The sequence below is a fragment of the Xiphophorus couchianus genome, chromosome 23 (assembly GCF_001444195.1).
Source record: "Xiphophorus couchianus chromosome 23, X_couchianus-1.0, whole genome shotgun sequence".
Lineage (NCBI taxonomy): Eukaryota > Metazoa > Chordata > Actinopteri > Cyprinodontiformes > Poeciliidae > Xiphophorus > Xiphophorus couchianus.
The window spans coordinates 20,736,895-20,759,649 of record NC_040250.1 but is presented as its reverse complement, the minus strand read 5'-3'; the positions used below and the strand labels follow the sequence as shown (position 1 = coordinate 20,759,649).

The 22,755-nt window shown below is 42.5% G+C and overlaps 1 protein-coding gene across 4 annotated transcripts in view; it reads right to left on the bottom strand.

Moving 5' to 3' along the window:
• unc5a (unc-5 netrin receptor A) overlaps positions 1-22,755 on the bottom strand; it is a 176,443-nt gene that overhangs the window by 19,506 nt on the left and 134,182 nt on the right. For 2 of the 4 annotated variants that reach the window (XM_028009727.1, XM_028009729.1), the window contains 6 exons: positions 18,290-18,454; positions 10,854-11,081; positions 9,801-10,100; positions 4,970-5,057; positions 4,335-4,503; positions 828-1,061 (listed from right to left, as the gene is read on the bottom strand). In XM_028009727.1, the coding sequence (XP_027865528.1) occupies positions 828-1,061; positions 4,335-4,503; positions 4,970-5,057; positions 9,801-10,100; positions 10,854-11,081; positions 18,290-18,454 (1,184 nt within the window). The remainder of the gene's footprint in view (positions 1-827; positions 1,062-4,334; positions 4,504-4,969; positions 5,058-9,800; positions 10,101-10,853; positions 11,082-18,289; positions 18,455-22,755) is intronic. The other 2 variants (XM_028009728.1, XM_028009731.1) reach the window with 1 other exon arrangement.

Below are 22,755 nucleotides of genomic sequence, written 5' to 3'. Positions count from 1 at the left end.
TGTCCTGCAGGCATCGTGATGGTGTTGCACCTTTACATGAGCAGGGTCAGCCATTACAGAGCAGCCGAAGTGGATTCTAGTGGAAGAGCCACTTGTGGCTGTGGGTGGTGACAGCGGAGGAGAGGAACAGCTTTTGAGAGGTGTGGAGAGAGACTAAAGGGAGCACTGGGGGTTGGTGGGAAAAGATTGGGACAGACTCTCCTTTTAATTTACTAATTAACCATGCAAATGAAATCTTAACAGGCTACTCAGAGGCAGTCCTCCAGGGAGGGAGCAAGGCATTAGCGCTTGATTATACTCTGTCCATGTGGAGAGGGAAAATGGGAAGTAAAATATGTCAGTGCATAAAGTGTTGGAAAACTTATTGGCTCTCAGCAAATGGGCAGAGTTGAGGACATACTTGAGAGGAACCAAAAAAACAAACATCCAAACAAAACATAAATCAACACCAATAATCACACCACATGAACAGCATTTCTAATTTGATCTCGGATCATATAAATCTGTCGCCAATCCTGGCAAAAAACTGTTTAAGAAGTAAATAAATTCTCACACTGGAAGTGGCTGAATAAATCAAAGTTTTGTTTTAGTACATTTATTCAGTTGGGGAAAAAAATAATAATTGGTTTTTAGCCAAGTCACCAGAGGCACGATTGTTGGTAGTCCAAATAATTTCTTTAAAATAAACGCACCTGAAGGTGGTTTTTAAATTTCACTTTGCGCTCGGTTTTTTAGAGCGCACAGCATCAGACGAATCTTATTGCAGGATGTGCTCAAATTAAACAAATGAGTAAACACTCGCTGAAGGCGATCGAGCGGCAGCTTACCTTGAAGACGTCTTGCGTGTCGTCCATGCAGTACACCCTGATGTTGTACTCCAGCGTGGAGCAGTATGCGTCGGAGAAGAGGACGAGCCGCAGGCGCTTGGCTGCGCCCATGTGCAGCGACTCTCCCACCAGGGCGAAGGTGCCCAGCTGCTCTGTGAACAGGCGGCACGTCTCGGCCTCAAGCTGGCAGTAATAAGGCTCGGACACCAGCTCCTCCCCCATCAGCAGGACGTCCTGGAGGAGAGGAGACAAGAAAACAAGATGTGGATGGAAGGTCAAGCACCCAATTTATGTAGGAGGGAAGGGTAATGTGTTGCCTGATGTATGCGTAGGAGTGTGTTTGCAAAGGGCTCGTTAGCAAAGTGGCGCCACAGAAAGGATCCAAACTACATTGTTCCTGCGGTGTGACATCAAAGCAGAAGGTCTTCGGGGTAATGTTACATAAAGTTCTAGGCAACAGTTCGGATCAGAGGAAAAAGCAAATACTTTGTTCTTGCTTCAGATTTCCTTCTCACCACAAAGCCGTTAACAACACGCCGACATGAAGCCACATTCTCCTCACACGTCTTATAGAATACCATTAGTTTAGTCAATAATGCATGAACGAGATCTTCCATTGACATGAAAGAAGACCCAAACGGATTCCTGGCGAGAACAGATGGTTCTGGAGGAGGAAAAGGTCGCAGAGGTACGGTGATTATTGGGAGTTTGGGAATTTTCTTCCATTTGTTTGGAGAGTCAATAAGAAAGATAAAAAACAGCTTGCTAATTTATCTGTAAAACAAACATTGCTGATTTCTGATAGCTGACATTCAAAACTAGGCATCTTAAATGCACCGCATTGGGGAAACAACAGCATGGTGACAAGGCGACGCCTTGAATTTGCTGGCTTTGTCACAAAGGTGAAGTTCTGAATCCTGGAGAGGATGGGAGACCTGTGAAAACGTCCCATTTCAGCTACAGCACTGCACAGCTTTTATGAGATAATTCCAATGCTCTCTCGGCTAATTTGATGGAGACGAACTGGGCCCAAGGTGACAACATTTTCTCTAAAATCACATCATGCCTGTTGACTGACTCTTCCCATTAGCCCACCACGCTAAAGAGAGAATTGTGCCTGCCAAATGCGCAGCGAGCCCCTCTAGGATCGATTCACACAGACACCATCTACATCAATAGAATTAGTATCGACACGATTCATTTTCTATGCAACCACAATGGAGTCTTATTTCTTTATCATCTTAATATTTCCTCGGTGAAACAGAAGCTCGGTTTTGCAGCGGAAAGGTTAATTTCTCCATCTGTATGCTTTGTGTTTTCCACATCTCTCCTATTGCGCTACATTTTTGTGATTTCTTTCCAATAGATCTGCATTACCTGCTCATTTGCATCCATCTGTTTCCTCTTTCCTTCTGCTCTCAGTTTCTGTCACACTCCTGTGCCTCCTTCCACTCTCATTCTCTCGTCCACCTGGCGCTTCTTTACCGTAGTGGCCAACGCAGTCGGGCTATATTTGGCCCGTCTGATGATTAAAAGTGCTGGTCTAACCTCAGCCTCAGACAGGCCAATCCATCCCACAGACACCCCACCGCTGCCACACGGAGGGCGGGGAGAGGCTGAATAATTTATGCACAATATCGAACATGAAAGAAGACCTAGTAACACTCCAAAGCCCACCAGCACCCTTTAAAATCTCTCTGGGTTGCTGAGATGGGTATACTGCCTCGAACCGCCGTTTGTTTTGTGTGAGGCTGTGTGCACACCGAGGGCTCTTTTCGGCTAGATTCATGGGCAACGTTCAAATTTCACGGGTAGAAAAACAGGGAGAAAACTCTGCAAATTGGAAGCAGGAGTCGACAACGGTCAAGGAGCACTCAGAAGAGCACTTTGAGGATGAGTAATTTGCTTACAGAATTTCTATTTTCACAATCATGTTGCCAAGCAAACCTTTAGGTGGAGTGAAGCAGCCGACGGACAGCATACAGCAAGTATCCCCACTTCCTTCACCTTTCTTATGTCGCTTTAGAACTACAAACTTTTATGCTTTTTTGGGAGTTTATGTGGTAGCCTGACACAAAGCGGTAGCAAAAATGAGCATTATTCTGATTAATCTATTTTTGAGTACATTGCGCAAGGTGCATGCATTTGTTTTCAACTCCCTTTATTGGGATTCATATCTGTGTCATCAATCTCAGTGTAAATCCAGCTGCTCTGTGAAGACCTCAGAGGTTTGCTAGAGAACATTAGTGAGCAAACAGCATCATAAAGACCAAGAAACACAGCAGACAGGTCAGGGAGAAAGTTTAAAGCAGGGTTAGGTTATAAAACAATGTAACACACAGCTCTATTCAATCCATCATCTGAAAATGGAAAGAGCCTGGCACAGCTGTAAACCTACTAAGACATGACAATTCACCTACACTGACAGGCCGGACAAGGACACAAATAATCAGATAAGCAGCCCAAATTGGTAACCTGGAGGAGCTGTAGGGATCCATTCCTCAGCTCACATAGGGGAATCTGTCGACACGATAAATGTTAGTCTTGCACTAGACAAATCTGGTCTATATGGAAGAGTGGTAAGAAAAAGAAATCAATGTGTTCTGTTTGCCACGAGCCACGTAGAGAGCGTGGTGAACATGTGGAAGTTGGAGCTGTGATTAAATGCGACAAAATTAAACATGCATGTGTGGAACAAAATGACCCTCCTGAGCACCCAGTTCCCACTGTGAAACATGGGGTGGCTGTATCATGCTGTGGGACAGGGAAGCTGCTCAGAGAACAGGGGGGAAACGGGAGGAAGCGAAATGCAGAGAGCAATCCTGGAAGAAAACCTGGCAGGATGTGGCAGAGTTTCACCAGCTAACAAGACCAAAACGAACAACTCAAGCTACAAGCTGTGGTTCAGGTCACAGCATCATCATGTGGTAAATTACCAAAGTCAGCGTTTGGCCCCCTATGCAAACTGAGGGAGCTTAAACAATTTTGGAAAGATCAGCCAAAAATCTCAGTGTAGATGTGCAGATTAAACAGATTTACTCCAAAACACACGAAGCTTTACCTGCAGCAAAAAGTTGTTCCATGAATCATTATCAGAGGCTAAATAGAAACTTTTCAGATTTTCATTTGTAAATACCTCGATAATCATGTAGGATTTTCTTTTCACTTCAGAATTGCACAGTACTTTTTAGTATTCAGTCAGATAAAATCCAGTAACATACATTTTGAGATTTGGAATAAAGACGACAAAATGTGAAAAAAACATGTAGGATGTACAAATATATATACTTTTTCGAGGCCCTTTAATTTAAACCCTGTGGAGGAGTAGTGAGGAGTACGTTAGGCAGCTGGGTGTGTTGCACTGAGCATTTCAAGTCACGAGCAGGAAAAGTTTGTACTTTTCACACAGAAACAATCAATAAGTTCAGTAATACTTCACAGTTGCACTGACTAGCGGCTTTGTCTTCCTACAAAAGGATTTGTGCTGGAGCTGCAGTAGACTCTCACCTCCCAAGCGCCCTCGTAGTTCTGCTTCTTGAGGCGGACGGCCCAGTTATCGAGGCACGCATCAAAGCAGTGGTCCATGCTGAGGATAACTGGCCGGCTCAGGACCACCCCCGGAGGGCCGCAGCTCACAATGGGGCTCAGGAGGGTCTGGCAGCCGGCCAGCGGTAACCTACGGCAGCAGTGGGAAAGAGGTGGATGCATTAAGATGAAGTGGTTGCAATTATTTCGATATTAGAGAGAATTTACAGCTCTCTTTGAGGCAGGATATGATACTGTCACCTCTGCAAATTATCCAGCAGCTGTAACACGGGATAATTAAAGCCTGCCGGACTCAGAGACGAGCCGGGTCAACGTGTGAGGACTGTGAAACATTATAGCACCATCTCGGCAGGCTGCAACGGCTCTGCTTCCAGAGGATGAGTGCGGCAAGCCAGATAGACATTGCTTTCCAAACAATTCATTTAACTTAAACAGCGCACATCCTTGTAAAAGGCTATGTTATTTATTTACATCCCTCCTCCACAGCACTGGCAGAGCCTCTTAAGCCGTTCCTAATGGAACAGTAGAGCATCAAAACAAACAGCCTAGTGGCATTCAGGGAAGACTGCCAGTTAGACAGCGCTAAAGAGACCCACCTTAAATCTTCCTTCCGCTGAACAGTGAGATAAATCTCATAGATCTTTCCTCTGGGGATGGCCTCAGGAGGAATGAGCAGGCTGATTCCTAATGCAAATAACAACAAAAGGGAGAGAAGTGGGGTGGGTGGGGGAGCAGGGGGAGTGTGAGCGAGTGGGGGACAGGCTCATTTGTTCTGACTGAACAGTGCTTTTGTCATCTCACAAAGGGAGCCAGCCCACTCGACAAACTGCACGCATGACAAAAAAAAAAAACAACAAAACTAAACAAAAATCCAAATCTATTCTGAAGGTCAGAGGCAGCCTCCTTCAGGTGCAGCGGATGCAGAATCTGTGCGCCGGCAGCCGTGGCGGCACACGTCCCCGATGTCAACAATTAGCAGAGACAAAAGCGCGTGCTGCAGCACGGTTTAAATGTCCTCCGTCTGCCACAAAGTAGATAATTGAGACCATGGAACAGACTACTTCAGGAAAATTGCACTTCCCCAGGAGAGTGTTAGAAAATGCACGTCGGAGAATACAGAGAGATATTGAAGCAGTTTGAGTGCTGCGGCATTCATGTTGTGATTCTTCTGCTAAAATTACCCACTCTGAATGGCATTTAAAATGTGGGCCAAACAGTGAATGTGACACTATTTTAACAATCTCTCAGTTTTAAACCGGGTCTGTTTGTCATGAGGCTGCGTCGGATTGAATCAGGCGAAGGTGCCTGAATGTTGGCGTCCGCGCCTGAATCTGTAAAGAGCACGCTCGCTCTGAAGCTGTGATGAATGACAGAATAACTCCTTTGAGTGAATGCATGCGAGTGTAAGATTTCTTTCCTTCTTGTGTCCCTATGAGAAGATAGGTGCCAATGCGTGGTATAGTCAACATGGCTTTGAGTTAATCCATGCATAAAATATCTGTAAGAGACAGGCAAAACACACACATACACACACACACCCAGGGAGAGAGCAGTGGTGAAGAAAAACAGGAAAAAAAACAACCTTTTCTTCTAGAAGATATTGTCATGCTGGCATCAGCTAATCTGGACAGTCTACAAAGAGCCAAGTGGAAAAACTGTCTTCCAGTATAATTATATAAGCTCTGTACTCTGCTGCTGTAAGGAGAAAAAAAACCCCAGCAGAATAATCATGGTGGAGTTTTTGTTGTTGTCAGAAATTGCATCACTTTAACTGTCTTTATTTCTCCATCCAGCCACTTAGAACATGGATGACATTTGTGGACATGGGCTACAATTTCAACCTGTTCCGGCATTAGTCAGAAGCTTGATTGGAATAATTTGTTCGACGTTTTACTCCAGGACTCTTGTCAAGTACAATGTTTTTGCCATAAATTGATTTCATCTCAGAGCATTTGCTTTTAACTATTCATGCTGTGCTGTTGAGATGTAGGTTACTGACAAGGCATTGGACCAAATTATTCACTCTAGATTCTGCTAGAGGCAAAATTCTTGCTTTCTCACTTAAATTTTTAAAGCTTCCATGCAGACTTTTCAAAAATATCAATCATAATCACCTTAGTTTATCACACACACACATTCAGGTTTTTTGTTGTTTTTGCTATATTGTTTTTTTGTATGTTGTTATTTAATAAAAAAAAATGCAACAAACCAATATAAAGCTTCCATGTGAAAAAGTCTCTGGTGACAACATATAAAAGGGTCAGATCAGAATGTTCCCTTTTTTTATTTTTTTGAAATCAAATTTATCTTTCATAAATGTTTACTTATACTTTGTACACTGTAAAAAACAAAATCCATAAAATTTACAATAAAATACCGGCAGCTGTGGTTGTCAGAATTTTACCACACCTGCTGGTATCTTGTCGTAAATTAGAGATGATATATATATATATATATTTTTTTTTACAGTGTACAGTTGCAACCAAATATTTGAGCTATATGTAAGAACATTGTGTGCAGATATGTATTAAACCAATCAGAAAAATCCAAAGCGGACTTTAAATACATTGATAGCAGCTTATGTTTTGAGTATTTTTATCATCCCTGTTTAGTTCAGCTAAACATTTCTTAGCAGTATCTAACATGGTTTGTTTGGTCAGCAGAGTCAAACTCTGACTTAAACTTGTATGACTGAAACTCTTAAAGCTTCACAATCTGTGGTGAAATCCTTAAAAGAAAAAAACCATTATGGGTCTGAGAAAAAACCAGTCATGGCTGATCAGCTCAATTCTTTTGCCTCTTTGTCATCATTGGCCCAAACACACAAAGGAAAATGTGCGATTTGTTTTACTCAATGCGCTTTTTACAGCCCTGGAGAGTATTTTTAACCTATTATAACATGATGTAATACATTTCTCCACCAGTTACAGTTTAGCAGGTGCCTCAGGTCCAAATGGGTTGGGTATTTAGGGGAAAATGTAGCACACAAACCACCTTAATCACTAGCTAAAAAAAGGATTTTAATGCACTTTTGGGGCCTCATCTTGTCCCTGTAAAAGTAACGACTGCTTGTTTCTGCCTTGCATTAAGTCCTCAAACACATTTGCATGTGTGTTATCCTGGTACAAACCTATTAGGGAGCCCATACAAAAGAAGTTTAAGGCTGAATAAGACATTGAGGTGTTTATAGGATTCAGCTGTTCCTAATAAACTCTCCTTGTTAACATCCAGTCGGACACATTAAAGCAGGTGTAATAAAGCGACAGAATGGCCTTTCTCTCAGAGCAGTTCTTCATAAACTGTAGCAGCAGATGTTGAATTATTTGGATGATTTATGTATTGTTTGCTTAAAGTTTAGCAGCATTAGAGGAGATTACTTAGATCTTGCCAGACATGAAGAGACAGTGAGTGAATAAAACATTGCCGTCTGTACTGTCCAATTTTGCATAATGGTGAAACTGTTGAATGAACACCCTGAACAGATTTACAACATGGACCTGAAGCCTAAAAATGTAACTCCTTGGACTAAAATGTTGATCTGCGGTGCATGTTGTTTATACAGTGTAGTTTCTTTCTTTTCTGAGATTAAAATAAAGTAATAAAAACAATACTTATTTACTTATCTGAATGATGATGTGCAGATGACATCAGCTTTTATCAGACCAAATAAGCACATGCCGTATAAAGCATTCTTCCCTCTTAAATTATTTCATGTTTTGTCGCATTACAACCAACTTCAAAGTGTTTTATTTTCATTTTAAATAATAGCACAGTATTATGGATTGGAATAAAAAGGCTGCATAGCTTTAAATTTCTTTTAAAAAAATACAATCTGGTAAGTAGAAATTTGCAATGAGTCAAAACTTTGCTCTGTCACATTTTGCTGCAGTTGCAAGTTCAAATCTCTTCCATCAGATTGGATGGCAATCATCCATTTTTGAAGTCTTGCCATGGACCTCAGCTGAATTTAGGTCTTGACTGTGACTGAGAATGTGTTTTGATCTAAACATTTTCATTTTGTAGCTGTTAGTGTAGGATCGTTGTCCTGCTGGAAGGTGACTCCCTAACAGATTTGCAACTAACTGTATTGTTTTTCAATCAACTCTGACCAGCTGAAGAAGAGCATCCTTAGAGCATGATGCTGCCCCCACCATGTAGGGATGATGTCCAGTGTTAGTTTTCCACCACACCTAGCATAGCTGCCAAACATTTACTCTGTCTTCTATACATTGTTTTAAAAATCTAAATTTAAACAGGACTTCTTATGGCTTTGGTTCAACATTATTTTTTCTTGCCCCTCATATAAAAGGCCAGAGTGGGGCTACGATCTAAGCTGCAGATCTCTAGAGCTCAGGATTGTTCTTGATGCTGAGCCTGTAAGTTTAGGTGGAAGGGAATGTCTTCAGATCTGTAGACTTTCAGTTTTACCACACTGTTTTCTTTTTAACATGATGGACAGAGCAGTGCTCCATGAGATATTTAAATATTATTTTATATTAGAACATGTCTCCACTTTACACAGTTACATTTTTTAATTTTTTTTGCATTCGTATGATGGTATTTGTTTACTAGAGAGCTGCACACAAGCGCATTATTTCTATTCAGGTGTCTTTTGAATGCAGTTGGTTACACTTGGTTTTATTTAGTGGCCTTTAATTAAAGGGGACAGCATACTTGACATGGCACACTTTTTGAGAACTGTTGTATATTTCAAATTCACAATTACACAATACTGTGTGTTAGTCAATCCCATAGAATCCTGTTTTTTCTCTTTTTTTATTTTTTACCAGATAAAATCCCAATAAAACACTTTGAAGTTTGCAGCTTATGACAGAATATCAAAAAGTTCAATAGCGATAAAGGGCAAATGACTCTACACATTAAAAGCCAAAGCATCCAGAATAAAACGACTCAGAGAGAACGGTCAGCTTCTACATTTATTAGATGCTGTAAAAGACAAAGAGGCTTTCCTAACAGCTGATTATAAAGTAATCTGAAAACTACACTTACATTTACCGTTTTGTTCATTAGGATTATAAAGCCTTGATCTGGACATATTAAAAGTGTTACATTTTTTTTTCTTTTTAAATATGGACCTATTAAAATCTCGATCTAAGTAATCATCTTCATCAGCTTTAATTGTGGCTGGTTGCGGCAGGGAGCATTGAGATGTCATGTCATGTAATAGCAATGCGCTTCACATTGATGTCTTAATGTGTTTATAGCCTTTAGTTTATGACAGACTGTCACAAAAAGTAAAAATGGTCAACGGATGCCCTTCAAACCATTAACTGTTCCTCCCAAAACACTTATATGTCAGACTATGGTTCCAAAAGGCGTCGTCATGACAGGTAGGACATTGTATTAAATCACCTGTACAACAGAGAAGACAAATTAAAGGTAACACAACATGAATGAAGAACCCACCTGTATTGGGGATTGTTAATCTCCCACCCAGGAAGTTGAAAGTCCCGTAGGAGGTGTTGGCCACATCACGGGGGAGAGTTTTAAAGTAGGTCTGAGTGGACAGCCTGCTCACAAACTCTGTGGTGTCTGAGTTTAGCTTCCCATTGTGGAGAGTGTGCGATCCGTTGGGAAGCGGGTCCAGCAGAGGCCCGTTGGTCATGGAAAACTTCCCAGCGGTATCGTGGCGAGAGCGCAGGGTGCCCTGGTAACTGGTGGTGGTGGTGGTCAGATCAGGCTGGATGGTGAGCAAATGGGAGTTCTCTGTTCGAATAATGAAAACAGAGAGAGGAAAGGAAAAAGGGAGATATGTGAATCTCAATGAGTGGCGGTGGGAGGGGGAGTGGAGGGATTCAGCATCACACAGACAGACCTCACACTCTAAAGCTGTTTGCATCACACACAGAAAACTGAAACAAACACTGAAAGAGACACATGGTTCAGAAAACAGAGCATTAATACACACACACACACACATACACATGCTCTACCACACATAAACACAAATTCCACCCAAAGCCACTCAATTTCCACCCCCCACCCTCTCCTTCTCTATCACTGCCTGTCTTTTTAGCAGCCACACAATCAATCCCAAACAGAACTGAGATGCAGCTTAGCATCCAGAATGCATAAAGGCTTTTTATTTTCACGGTGAATCACAGCCACTGCAACCCAGTTCCCCGACTCCATCTGCCTCAGACAGTTGTATTTCTATTACTCGCCGTTAAACCTCAGAGGCTCCACACAGGCAGTAAACAGAGTGGGTACATTTCCTGACAATGAGGTGGTGGCGAAACATTATGTGCCAGGCAGGCAAATAAATAGCTCATGAACCGCACACACACAGACACGCCAACACACCCCAACTCTTCCTTGGACCACAGACCCACTGTAAGTGCACTCACACCACCTCCACGACCACAGATCCAACAGGTTCAGAGCTACATGTGGACGGATGCTTCATGGTCACAGTGGGAAGATGGACAGACGAGGGTAAAACAAAAAACAGTGTCCTACTGCTGTGGGGAGGCCTTCGTGGCCGTGGTGCCCACACACCTGGCTTGCTGGGCTTAATGCCCATAGGCTGGAAGCCAGTGGTGAGTATGGAGGAGTCCGCCACGTCCGCGTCCAGGCCCTCCTTCTTGCGCCGGTAGACCAGGACGACCACGATGAGCAGCAGGGTCAGACAGAGGGCCACGGCCACCATGCCCACGTACAGCGCCACGTCCTCGGCCCCGCTCACGGCTGCAAGCAGAGAAATTATTAATCAAGACACTCCAGCTGTGTGAGGCGTTTGTTATTTTTATTCAATGGAAAAAGTTTTCTTGAGGACTTCTTTAGCTACGTGAGGTCAGAGTAACATTTAGTGCGGTGGTGCTTTATCTTGCGTGGTGGTTTCTTAATCTAGAAAACTTTAATCTGATATTAGATAACCCAAGATTTATGAAGTCTGGATTGCCTGAGAGTTTGTGTTACTGAGTCTTCTACTTGAATTTTGTACACCATAAATACCACGGCATGAAAAAGTAAGTACTAAGCTATAAAAACCTAGAGAAACCATTTTTCTGTACTCCTTATTGTCAAAGTACTGTGGCTCCTTATTGTTTCCCTATTAAGTGAAATCTGTAAATATTCCTACAACTCTCTTAAGGTCCTATTAAAGCATATTAATTATGACCTACAGTAACAATGTGTCTCTTTGATGTTCAAATCATTTGAAGATTCCCTGCTGTACTTTGGATTATCGTCCTGTTGTATGGCTCAGTTAAAGCCAAGCCCCTAATGTCTTTGTGACAGATGGCTTCACATCTGACTCCCAAACTGCAGAGGTAAACAGATGTGCTGCCGGCTCATTGCAAAGATTCCTATGTCATGAAGGTGGAAGACAAGCCAAATGCTTTAAATGAAAACGTTTGAAATCTGGCTTTGTCTAAGCACAGCATCTTATCCGAGTCCTTTAGCTTGTTTCAGCATGTAAAACTATGATTTATTTTTATTTAATATGCTAAAAGAAGCAACATCTTGGGAGTTTGTTGCATGGTAACCGATAAATGCTCCATCAATCAATCAATCAATCAATCAAATTTATTTGTATAGCACATTTAAGCAGCAAGGCATTTCAAACTGCTTTACATCATATCAAACACAGAAACACAATGCAACATAGAATCAACAATCAAAACATGACATTATGGTTATGAAATGTCACGTGTGATGATTCCACGTAATGTATGACTTCCACCTTTTGAGATGACTTTTGCACTTTTGCACTTTTTCACAATATAATTTTTTTTTAGATGCACTCATATTTGGAAATACAACCACTGGGGTTGTGCAACTCTGGTTTGTGCCAAACAACTATCCCATCTGGATACACAGGCAACATGCGATTCAGTTTGGAGAAAATAAAAGGTGTCTGAGTCACTCTTTCATATCTGGCATGTGCTAGTTTCTGTACTGATATGGCTTGGCTAATCTTAACATCTCAAATAACCACATCTGGAAAAACAAATATTTTTCAATACTTTAATTTCTTTCTTCAAACTCGTACCAACTTGAACAAATACCCTAATGATAGTTCATACTTGCCTACATATGACCCCAATTCTTATTTATGAATTATGAGTTCCTCATGATAATTGTTGATGTCTTTCCCTGTTGACATTACGCTAACACACATCTAATTGCTCCAGGAAAAACTCCTATCTGAAACACAAAAATTAGCTCCTGCTAATATTCTCTAAGAATACCTACTTAGTTTATATTAGTATGACTTGCTAAAGTGTAAAACTAAAAGTAAGTGCATTGACTTTCTCTATGTGACTGGATGTCTTAAGCCAGCATGTTGCTCGTCTTTTCTCTCTTTTACTTTTTGTAACACTTGCATGTCAAATGTTAAGGGGAAAAAAAAATCCAAGCTATATGGTCTTTATTGACTGCTACTGACAGCATAAGAGCATCCTCTTCCCAAAATGTTCAGGCCAGATTTTTTAGATATATTTTTTAAACTATGTGTGTGTGCAGTTGAGTGTGTTTGTTTTCGCAGGAGAATGGGATTTGCTACAGCTGTCTCCCTGTGCTGCTGGAATTTGGTGGCAGAGGATTCTCCCAAGGCCTTTGTGGAGCACCATTGTGCCCAGAAGCCACTGGGGCGTAGTGCTGTCAAGCGAACACAGCCAAGGAGGGGACACAACGAGCGGTGCAGCATTGAGGGATGGGGAACAACAGAAAAGGTTAAAGTGCTGCAGGCTGCGCGTGTGCTGAGTTGACAACAAAAGGAGGAGGACAGGGTGGAAGAGAGGAGACAGGAACAAATGTAGTAGAAGGAAAATTACAATTAAAAGGCAAATGGGAGGGCTGAGTAATGTGCCTTTGACTGACAGATTGTAGGAAATTAGCATTTTTATCAATAACAAATCCAGAAATAAACCGGATTAGGACCCAATTCATCATTTTGTCATTAAAATTTTCAGGCATTCGTGATGATTTTGAAGCAACGAGCAACAACAAAGAGCTGCATTAACCTTTACAAACAACCGTTTGACATTTTGAAACGGTGTTAGTGAATCTGAGGCATGTGATAGAAAATTAAAATAGCAGTCAAATAAAAAAAAAGGAGTCTCATATTTATTCATTTTGTGTATTTCTTAGTCCGTCTCTTCTGCTCGTGCTTCTAATTCTCAGTTTCCTTGGACAAAGCTTCCCTAAAAATTTAAAAATGAAATGCCAGAATCTATTTCATGGGTGATTATCTCAGTGCAATCTGATACTTTAAGTAGAGGGATTATAAGCAGCTAACCTCTATGGCAGCTCCTCGTTCAGCCAGAGATCTCTTGACAAGTAATCAATCGTGAATGACTGGCTAAAGATAAACACAAGATTGTCTTTTTTTTTTTGTTCTAGCAGATATCCGCAGAACACACTTCTGGCTTGAAGAATCTTCTGGGACGCACTCCCATCCTCTCTGCGCTTCTCATATAGTCCATTTACCTATGTGCTCCTCTCTCTCTCTGATTCGACTCCCTGTGTTTTTCCATAAGTTTCCTCAGGCTAGCACAGAGGTGCTTAACTCTGAGCAGCCTGGCTGAACCCTCCGCTCTTCACAATGAGCTCCAGAAGCAGAAAGGGGAGACGTGCTGCACCTCTCATTAAATTTCTCAAATCCAATTGTTTTCGGCGAGTCAAAGGTCAGATGACGCCGTGATATTTGGACAGGTAGTTTTCCAGGCTGTTGAGGGATACTTGGTCTCACAAAAGACAAAACAACATCCATCAGATAGGAGAGCAGCCACCTGTTCTCTACTGATTTAGATTAGTTTACTTTCTGAGGACACACCAAAGACACCTGGTGGAGCCAAAGAGATCTGGTATCTCTGCACTTCCTTTTTCTCTTCAGCCACACCGCTGTTGCATCCAAACAATAAAGTCAGTCAATCAGACTACCCCCTCCTCCCTTTTTTCTTCTCTGTCCACCTCTCTCATCCTCTGCCCAGACTGTAATCTCTGGTGGCTTATCAGAGCATCACTGAGTGAAGTTTTATCTGACCCACCAGGTGTCACAGCCAAACGATCCCAGTGCTCACTGCAGCTCCTCCTGGTCTGCACTCATTGATTCTCATGATGCCGGCCAATAATTGAAAGGACATCCATCACACTTTTAATTGACACAGCTAATCAGCTTTTATAATTGGATGGGTTCTACTTTAGTCCCTCTCCAAAGTGCCCTCTCTTTCCATGCACTCCATACCAATTTACACATCCTCCGCCTTCCCCTCTTTGTCATCCGTCACTGCATCCTCCACTTCTACTTGACTTAATTGCACAACTTTTGATTCTCTTTGTTTGTGACCTCTCATCATGATTGACACCTGCCTGTGGATAATCTGTAGATGTGATGAGCATTTTTTTTTTTCTTGCAGAAATGACCGCAGGGCAATGTCTGTTTTGCTCTGTGAGCTTTCACTTCAGTTCGTCAGACTTGCTCCAGGGCTCGCTGGTTAAGGATCAGTTTCTGCCTTGAGATGGACCGGCATAACTCATCTCCTCTGAAGCTGTGTATCTGGGTCCTGGAAATGTTTGGATTCGTACTGTATTGACAGACGGAATAATGTTCCTGGTTCTCCTCAGGGTTCCTACTAATTTTGAAAGGACATAATTACAGAAGTTTAATGTGAAACTTGCAAAAAACAGATAACAATGGATGGATGGATAGATAGATGGATGGATGGATGAATGACTTGATGAAAAATACCTCAACTACCTCCCTCTATTTTTCTTTTTTCGATCTATTTTGATGAACCTTGAAAACACTTGAATTCCAAACTTTCCCAGACTGCATAGGAAACCTGTCTCTACCTGCTCCTTTCTCTCAGCTGCATTGATAAATAAGAGCTTTAGAGCCTCCTGTGCTTCCTCCCCGGGGCATTTATCAGGAGACGAGCGAATATATTTCATCCCATGGCCAATCCTAGTCGCTTGCCTGAAGATGAATTACCCCCGACTTCTTAAGGTCAGGGAAATATGGCTACTAAAACTCTCAAAGTGAACGTGACCATTACTATCTCCACAATACAGTCGTCCCATCCCTCTGCGGGGTCCTGGTGAAATATAGTCCAAAATAAATGCTCAGCTATTTTTCACACAGCACCGTGACCCTGCTCTGGCAAACAAACTCATAAAGAAAAAAAATGGCAGCCAGTTTGCTGCCAAATTAGCCTCTAATACAAAAGCAAGCTAAAGATAAACTAATACTTTCCACCATTTTATTCTGACACACCGAAATTGGATGATGCTCAAAATTAAGTCCATTATCCTTATCACACATGTTAAGTGAAATAATTGTTGTATTTTGTTCTAATTTCCTGAGTCGGGAAAGAAGGGAACCATTGTTTTTCCTCTCTACCCTTTGTGTGCCCTCCAACACCTGTCTGCCATTTAGGCTGTGGCTCCACGCCAGCACATTCATCGTTTCCATGCGCTGATTTTGCATAAGCTACATTTTGGGATTGACTTGTTTTCTTTATGAAAATGATCCTGCACGGCTCAAATCTGTTTGTTTTCCAGCTGTAACTCAAATCCAGGACCAAGGGTTAGTTTTCATGTGCATTGCTCAAACCAATATCCTCTTCTAAAGTGTCACTTTTAACATGACAACGGAGATCAGAACCTCAGACAGAGGAGAGCTTTTGTTACATTGTGACACTGATTTACTTGCTATTTTGAATTTACATCGGAAGAGAAAGGCTGCCTTTTGTTTCAGGGGCAAGTTCTCCATCATCGCTAATGGCCTGGAGATATGGTTGAAGTTGGCAAGTTGCTGACGAGCCAAAACCATCTCGCCTCTGTGCTTATTTTAATACTTCACACAGCAATTGTCTATGGATTCGCATCTGCTAGGAACAGATTGGGATGGGGCATTCTTCAGGGGCCAGCGCTCTGCTCCACACTGTCAGGATAAATACTCTACGACTCTGTGTGCGACTGTGAGAGAAAGACAGGAACAATGACGGGCATCTTTGTGTATGTTTCCTGCCTCTCTGAGGAGGAGCTGCTGACCTTTGATGATTGGCCGACTGAGCTGCCTGGGATCACTGCACCCTGCCAACACTCGCCCGCTGCTCGACAAAAGCAAGCACATGCCCGCAGCGCGCTATACATTATGCAGCATCTCGCATACTGTAGATCTCAGCAGATATCCTCCTTCAGTCCATCTGATCACATCAATCAGTGCCCGATACCAGATTTCAGTTTATTAATTCATCGGCTCATGTCAGATGAATCCCCATTAAGACTCGCGGTGTTTACCATGAGGATCAGCCAAAGAGTACACTATTTATAGCCGTTTCTATTCGAGATGCCGCCCTCATTGTCTCCGGACGGAAGGCTGCAATATGTTTCAGTCTTTGATATCTGTAGGGAATGATGGAGCTCTCTCTTCATGTCCATCTGGTCAGAGTTGGACCCCGTGGAGCCTCTTTCTAGGCGACTACTGACTCTGGCCCTTTGCACTCTCTGGTTTTTAATCCTTACAGAATAAACGTGCCTTATAATTCACAGGGGTGTAAAATAAATACATAAAAGTTAAGGCGTGCTGGCTTTTAAGCTAGCTGAGTCCAACATGGATGCTTTCTCACCCCGAGAAGTGTCCTGCCAAACTCGTACGAGCCAGCCATGTGCGTTTTCACAGCCCATTTGGCTCGTGGTCATTTATCTGGCAGGTTGTGTTTTAATCAGTGGAGAGATGCTTCAATTCTCACCTCTATTAATAGGTCAGGGAGCAACAGAGAGCGGATCCACGAGGTAATACAGTGCATTATGCTAGCAGCAAGTGTCACTCCAGTGTTAATTAGAAATGATCATCTGAAAAGGTCACCCAGGTGGGGATGAGCTAACGGTGGGCCACAGATGAACCTTGTGTGTGAAAATGTACCTCAAGGGAAAAGCAGCTTTTTCTTACTGACGCCTTAGCAAGATGAACTCATCATTTATCACTTGATTCCAATGTCAAAAGAAAGGGTTAAATGTTTAATTTACATAGTGACAGGAAGAGGGTTACTCCTTGTTCTACAGTAAAAAAGCTTCATAAATAAGGAAAAATGTTTTCTTATTCTTTGTGTTAGCCTCCATCAGGGTTGCTAGCTACAAATTTTTCACGTCTAAATTCCAAACTTTTCGTGCAAAAGCCCACTTTGGACAATTTTCACATACAGATACAAAAGTTCACTATGAACATACTGCTTTTATCGAGGTCAGATCATTAATATAACAAAAGCACCAGGCGGAAAAAGAAAGCAAGGCAGGAAAGAAGATAGAAAATAAAAACAAAAGAAGGAAAAATAAACAATTTAAAGGATAGTAAGGAAGGAAAGGAAGAAAGGAGGGAGGGAAAGATAAAAGGAGGGAAGGAAGGAAAGAGCAAAGGAATAAAGGAATAAAGGAAGGAAAAAGCGAAAAAAAGAAGGAAAGAATGAAAGGAGGAAAGAGGGAAGGATGACAGGAAGGGAAATAATTAAGAACAAGGAAGATGAAGATAGGGGAAGTAAGGACTGAAAAACAGAAAGGAAGGATAAAAACTGCATGGTAAGAAAAGAAAAATGAAAAAGGAAGAAAGAAGAACATGAACAATCAAGGATATTAAGAAAGACAAGCGCACTGGGATTAACATGAAAACACAAACATTTATCCAAACTTTCCCATGTTTCACAGGATCCCTCCTCCTTATTCTGTTCACTTGTCTCCTTGTGTTCTGTATAACCCACTGACTCTTCCTAACTTTAGCTATAAAATTCAATTATTCCTGAATTTATTTTAAAATCCATACTTGCCCCTGAGATCACTTGATCCCGTTGCCAATGGCTAAGAATAAATCTCAAACGTCACATCTTGCATTGTTGCAGCAGAGTCGAACAGTGAGAGCGATAGTTTTGCAGTGTGTGGGTGGTTTCTGCACTCACTCTGTGGGCACTGCTCGTTGGTACAGTTCATAGACTGGAGGTCGAGCCCCTGGCAGTCCTTGCCCCCGGTGCCGGGCGAGGGCTGGGAGCACTCCCTGCTCCTCCACATCGAACAATCTGCCCCGCATGCTGACCACTTGCTCCACTCGCTCCAGCCTCCGTCCACTACGAGAACACACATATAAAACACGGCTGAGGATAAACATGCACACATGGCAACAGAAGGCCACAGTTTACACTTACACTCCAGTTTACGGGAATAAAATGATTGACTGGGAAACAAGGTGATAGAATTCGATCACACAGTAAAGTTTATTTACAACGCAGCAGCAGATTTGTGTAATTTGAGAACATATAGATCAAAATTCTCCGTTCCCATCATGTGCAAAACCACTTGTGAAACCCCAGCATTGATATTTTACAGTCATGCAAATACGATTGTGCAAACTTTTTAAATCCACCAGAGGCACAGGGGAAACCACTGCATGTAAAACTGTGGAGGAGAGTCATGTTGTTTCTATTCTCCTGTCTTTGTTTATTTTTAACATGCAAAGCAGATGCAGCAGATAAACCCGGGTGGTGTGACGGTGCTGTGACCTGGTCACCAAAACAGATATGCACAGAGAAAAAAAAAAGCTTTGCAAACATAAATAGATAGGCACACATACAGTGTTTCGCAAAAGTATTCCCGCCCCATAAAGTTTCAGCATTACAACCAGTAGCTTCAAGGTGTTTTATAAGGATTTCATGCCCTATTTTACCACAACATGTTACATTGTTGAAAAGTGGAAAGGGAAAAAGAACACATCTGGACCAAAAATTTCAGTCCTGCTCTCATCTGACAGGAACGCCTTTCCCCCTCATGCTGCTTCCCAACTAAACCTTTTAGAGCTTTCCTTCAACACTGGATTCTTTTAAAAATGCAATTCTTCCGTAAACATAATCTGGATTATTTAATCTCTTTTAGAGATGCCATGAGCTTCTCAGTTTTAATGAAGGGCAATGATCTGGCAGGATTGCAGTTGTGTCATACTCTCTTTGGTTGACTTATGAATTAAATCATTTGCACTGAATGTGATTAAGAGTATCAGACTAAAACAAGACTTACAATTGCATTTCACATTTCTATCATTTTCCCTTCAATTAAACAATTATGCACTACTTTGTGTTGGTCTATCACACTGAAATTTGATTAAATATGAGAAACAGTGGTTTTAACGTGAAGAATGCTTCTGCAAGGCCCTATAGTCCTAATCCAAGTTTCTTTAGTAAATGTACATTTGTGAAAGAAACAAACGTGCTTTGGTTTGATTACTTAGTCAAACAAGACGTTACTGTAGCAACTGTGATGCCGCCTGCAGCGCAACTGGATGCAAAACACAATACAGGTGGTGCTATTATGAGCTGAGAAGAGAGTACATTACAGCTGCAGGCCAGTCACAACTTCAAACAGCCCATCATCAGCACAAGCAAAATGAGACAAATGAAAATGGGCCGGTAATAGTTGTGTGCACGGCCGGCTGTAAGAAATATCAGCCGGCCTTTTCTTCACACAGAGAAGGAGGCCATTTCACAAAGGAGGGGGTAATTTGGCATTGTGGCCAGTGGAGGTGGTGGCTGAGAGTGATATTGAGAGTGACACAGCGCTGGGCCGGGAGAAGGTTACCGTTCGGCTAATGGGAAAAAGAGCAGTAATGAGCTCTCATGGGGGGAAAAAAACACCTCTGTCTCGCTCTCTTTCCCAAACGCAAAGATGAAGGGGACCTGATGACGTTCTTCTGCACACACACACAAAGTTGAGGCACACCTCTGTGACAGTGGTGACCCCACCCCCGACTGACCAGAGGCTTGGAAAACCCTCGTGTTCATTAATCTTGGCAATAAAGAGAACAAGGGGAACGATTCCCAGAAAGCCGATCACTCCCCTGGCAGTTCACGAGTCTTTGGTTGATGAAACATAAGTGAGATGGCAAAATCTTTCAAATTTGTATTAATCTTAATTTGGAAAACCAAGTGAAAAGCAAATTATGCTTAGTTCGTAAGTACAAATAGAAAATAAAAATACGGTATACTTATGTATGTTTTTTTGGGGGTTTTTTTCAAATGGCTACAAGAAAAACTTTAGCACTACCCTGCTTGCTTTGTGTGTGCAGGGGTGTAGGGGTGTGTGTGGCGGGATGCTGACACAGCCTGGATTCTTTTTGCAGTCAGATCAATTTGGCAGCAAGAGCAGAACCAATCAGATAATTGTCCTTGTTTGGCATTGAGTAGACCCATCCGTGGGCCAGTGGGCTCATTGTCCAGGCCGGGAATGAAAATGATTGAATAGCAAATTACATCCTAATGAATATATTATGTTGCCCCTCAGTTTATCCACATGGCTGTGAAATAAAGAGATGAGATCAACATCTGCCCTGATGAGATGATGGAATTCTTCTTCTCCCTTTTCCAACGCAAAGCAAAACTAATGACCATGCAAATGACATTTTCAAACAAGGAGAGCGACGTGGACCTAAAAAGCGATGCTAGACGATGCAGATATGAGACGAGCACCGGCACCCAAACCTGACGAGAATCAAACGTAAAGACAAGGATGCAAGGACGAGCCTCGACTGGCTGACTCTGAATGCGTGCCACACGATTGAGCGTGAAAGCAAGCAGCGTATGGAGAGCATAAAACGACAGTAAGACGCAGCAATTACAGATATGAGAAAACCAACTAACAGATCTTTTCTTTTTAATTTGTCAAGCTCCATGAAAAAACTAATCCAAAGCCATGGTTTTCCAATTTAAATCCCCAGAAGGAGATTGTTACTTCCACAGCAAAAGGCACCTTAGCTGATTTTCAATCTCGCAGCGCCGCAGGTTTCAGGTCAGGCGGGTCTCTGAGGAGGTACAGTAATACAATAACCCAGTGGCACCCTCCCCCCCCCATTTGGACACGTTGCCAAGTGTAGAAGCAAAAAGAATCCGACCATTCTCCACAGGTCAGTGGGAGGGCCTGGTTGAGACTCCGCTGTTCAAAATGACAATGGCTGCTGACGGACGCAGCTCGAGATCGCTGAACGCCTATGGTTTCTGTGTCCTTGAAGGAAACACGGGGACGTGGACAAGTACCACTGAGACCAGCAGGTTGTCCCTCTGCTCCCACTGTCCTGTCAGCGCACATGTGTGCACACGTCCCGCTGCTGATCCCAGGCATCAAAAGGCTGATTGAAAAAAAGGAATAAAGGCTTTTTACTTCTGCACATAGCAGAAATAAAACCGATCTGATGGTTAGTAGCAACATAATGTTGATGTGCAATTTCGACTACTTTAATATAATTTCTTGCTGATCAAAAACACAAAAGGCTGAGTTCACTCTTTTGTGTTGTGTGAAGCAGAGATATAAACCAAAGTGAGACAGGGTGAGATATGAAGGAGAGTGGGCTTAAAATGAAAGGCACCAAATGATTAAAAATGATGCAAGTCTGTCACCAGATGGCCACCGTCTTTTTGCATCAAATTAATGTGCTCGGCTGCCACATTTATTACTCACCGCCTTCATTTATTCTATGGATAAAATGTGCAATCTGCAGAACAATCTAGGACAATTTTTTACAAACGCACGAGAACGTACTTCCAAAGTACAATTAGACTTTCGCCTGCAGTGCAGAAACAAGACATATGGGGACATGTGCAGGACTCATCCGCGAACAGACGCAGACACGAAGGCGGGCGCGCACAAGCACACCAGCTCCGAGTCTATTTATTTTCCATCTTGCTGAATTCTCCCGACTCCGCTGGCAAGCCAGAGGGATCGTTGCCATTTTTAAATGATTCACTCAAGTTAGAAACCTCTTCAGGTTGTTTGGTGTTTGCTCTCAGCTCAGGCGGCGGCTCCGTTCATCTTGCTGCCTTCCAAAAACTGGTGACTAACTGTTAGCTATTGGCTGCGGGGATGTGAGTCTTTGTTGGAAATGTTGGCATGATCTGACATTTTGCCACTACTGTTGGCTCTGACCACAAGTCGGTGCAGGGGCACAGTCAATAAGAGGGTGAGGGATGGACTGCTGTATTATGTGGGATATTTCAGTGGGATGTGCTGGGATGGAGACAAGAGAAAAGGAAAAGAGGGGAGGGGGGGTCAAATGAGATGAGCTCTGGCATAGTTTGGCTACTCGCTGTCTCAAGTGTTGATCTGCTCTGCCTCAGCCTCAGGCTTTAGCCTCAGCCTCCTCCACAGCTCCCCGCGTCTCTCTCAGCAAGGAGCCCATCTGATCCGCCACGCAGGCCTCCGCCAACTCTCATTAAACACTTTGGAGACTCAGACAAAAATACAGATGAGCCTCCATGGCTTCGCACGTTTCCAATGAGAGGTGGGAGCTCGCATTTAGACACAAGAGTCATCGCGAACAGACGTGTGGACAGTTTTGTTATTGATGGTGCCAGGCTGTGGAAGATGATCCATAATGTATGCGTATAAG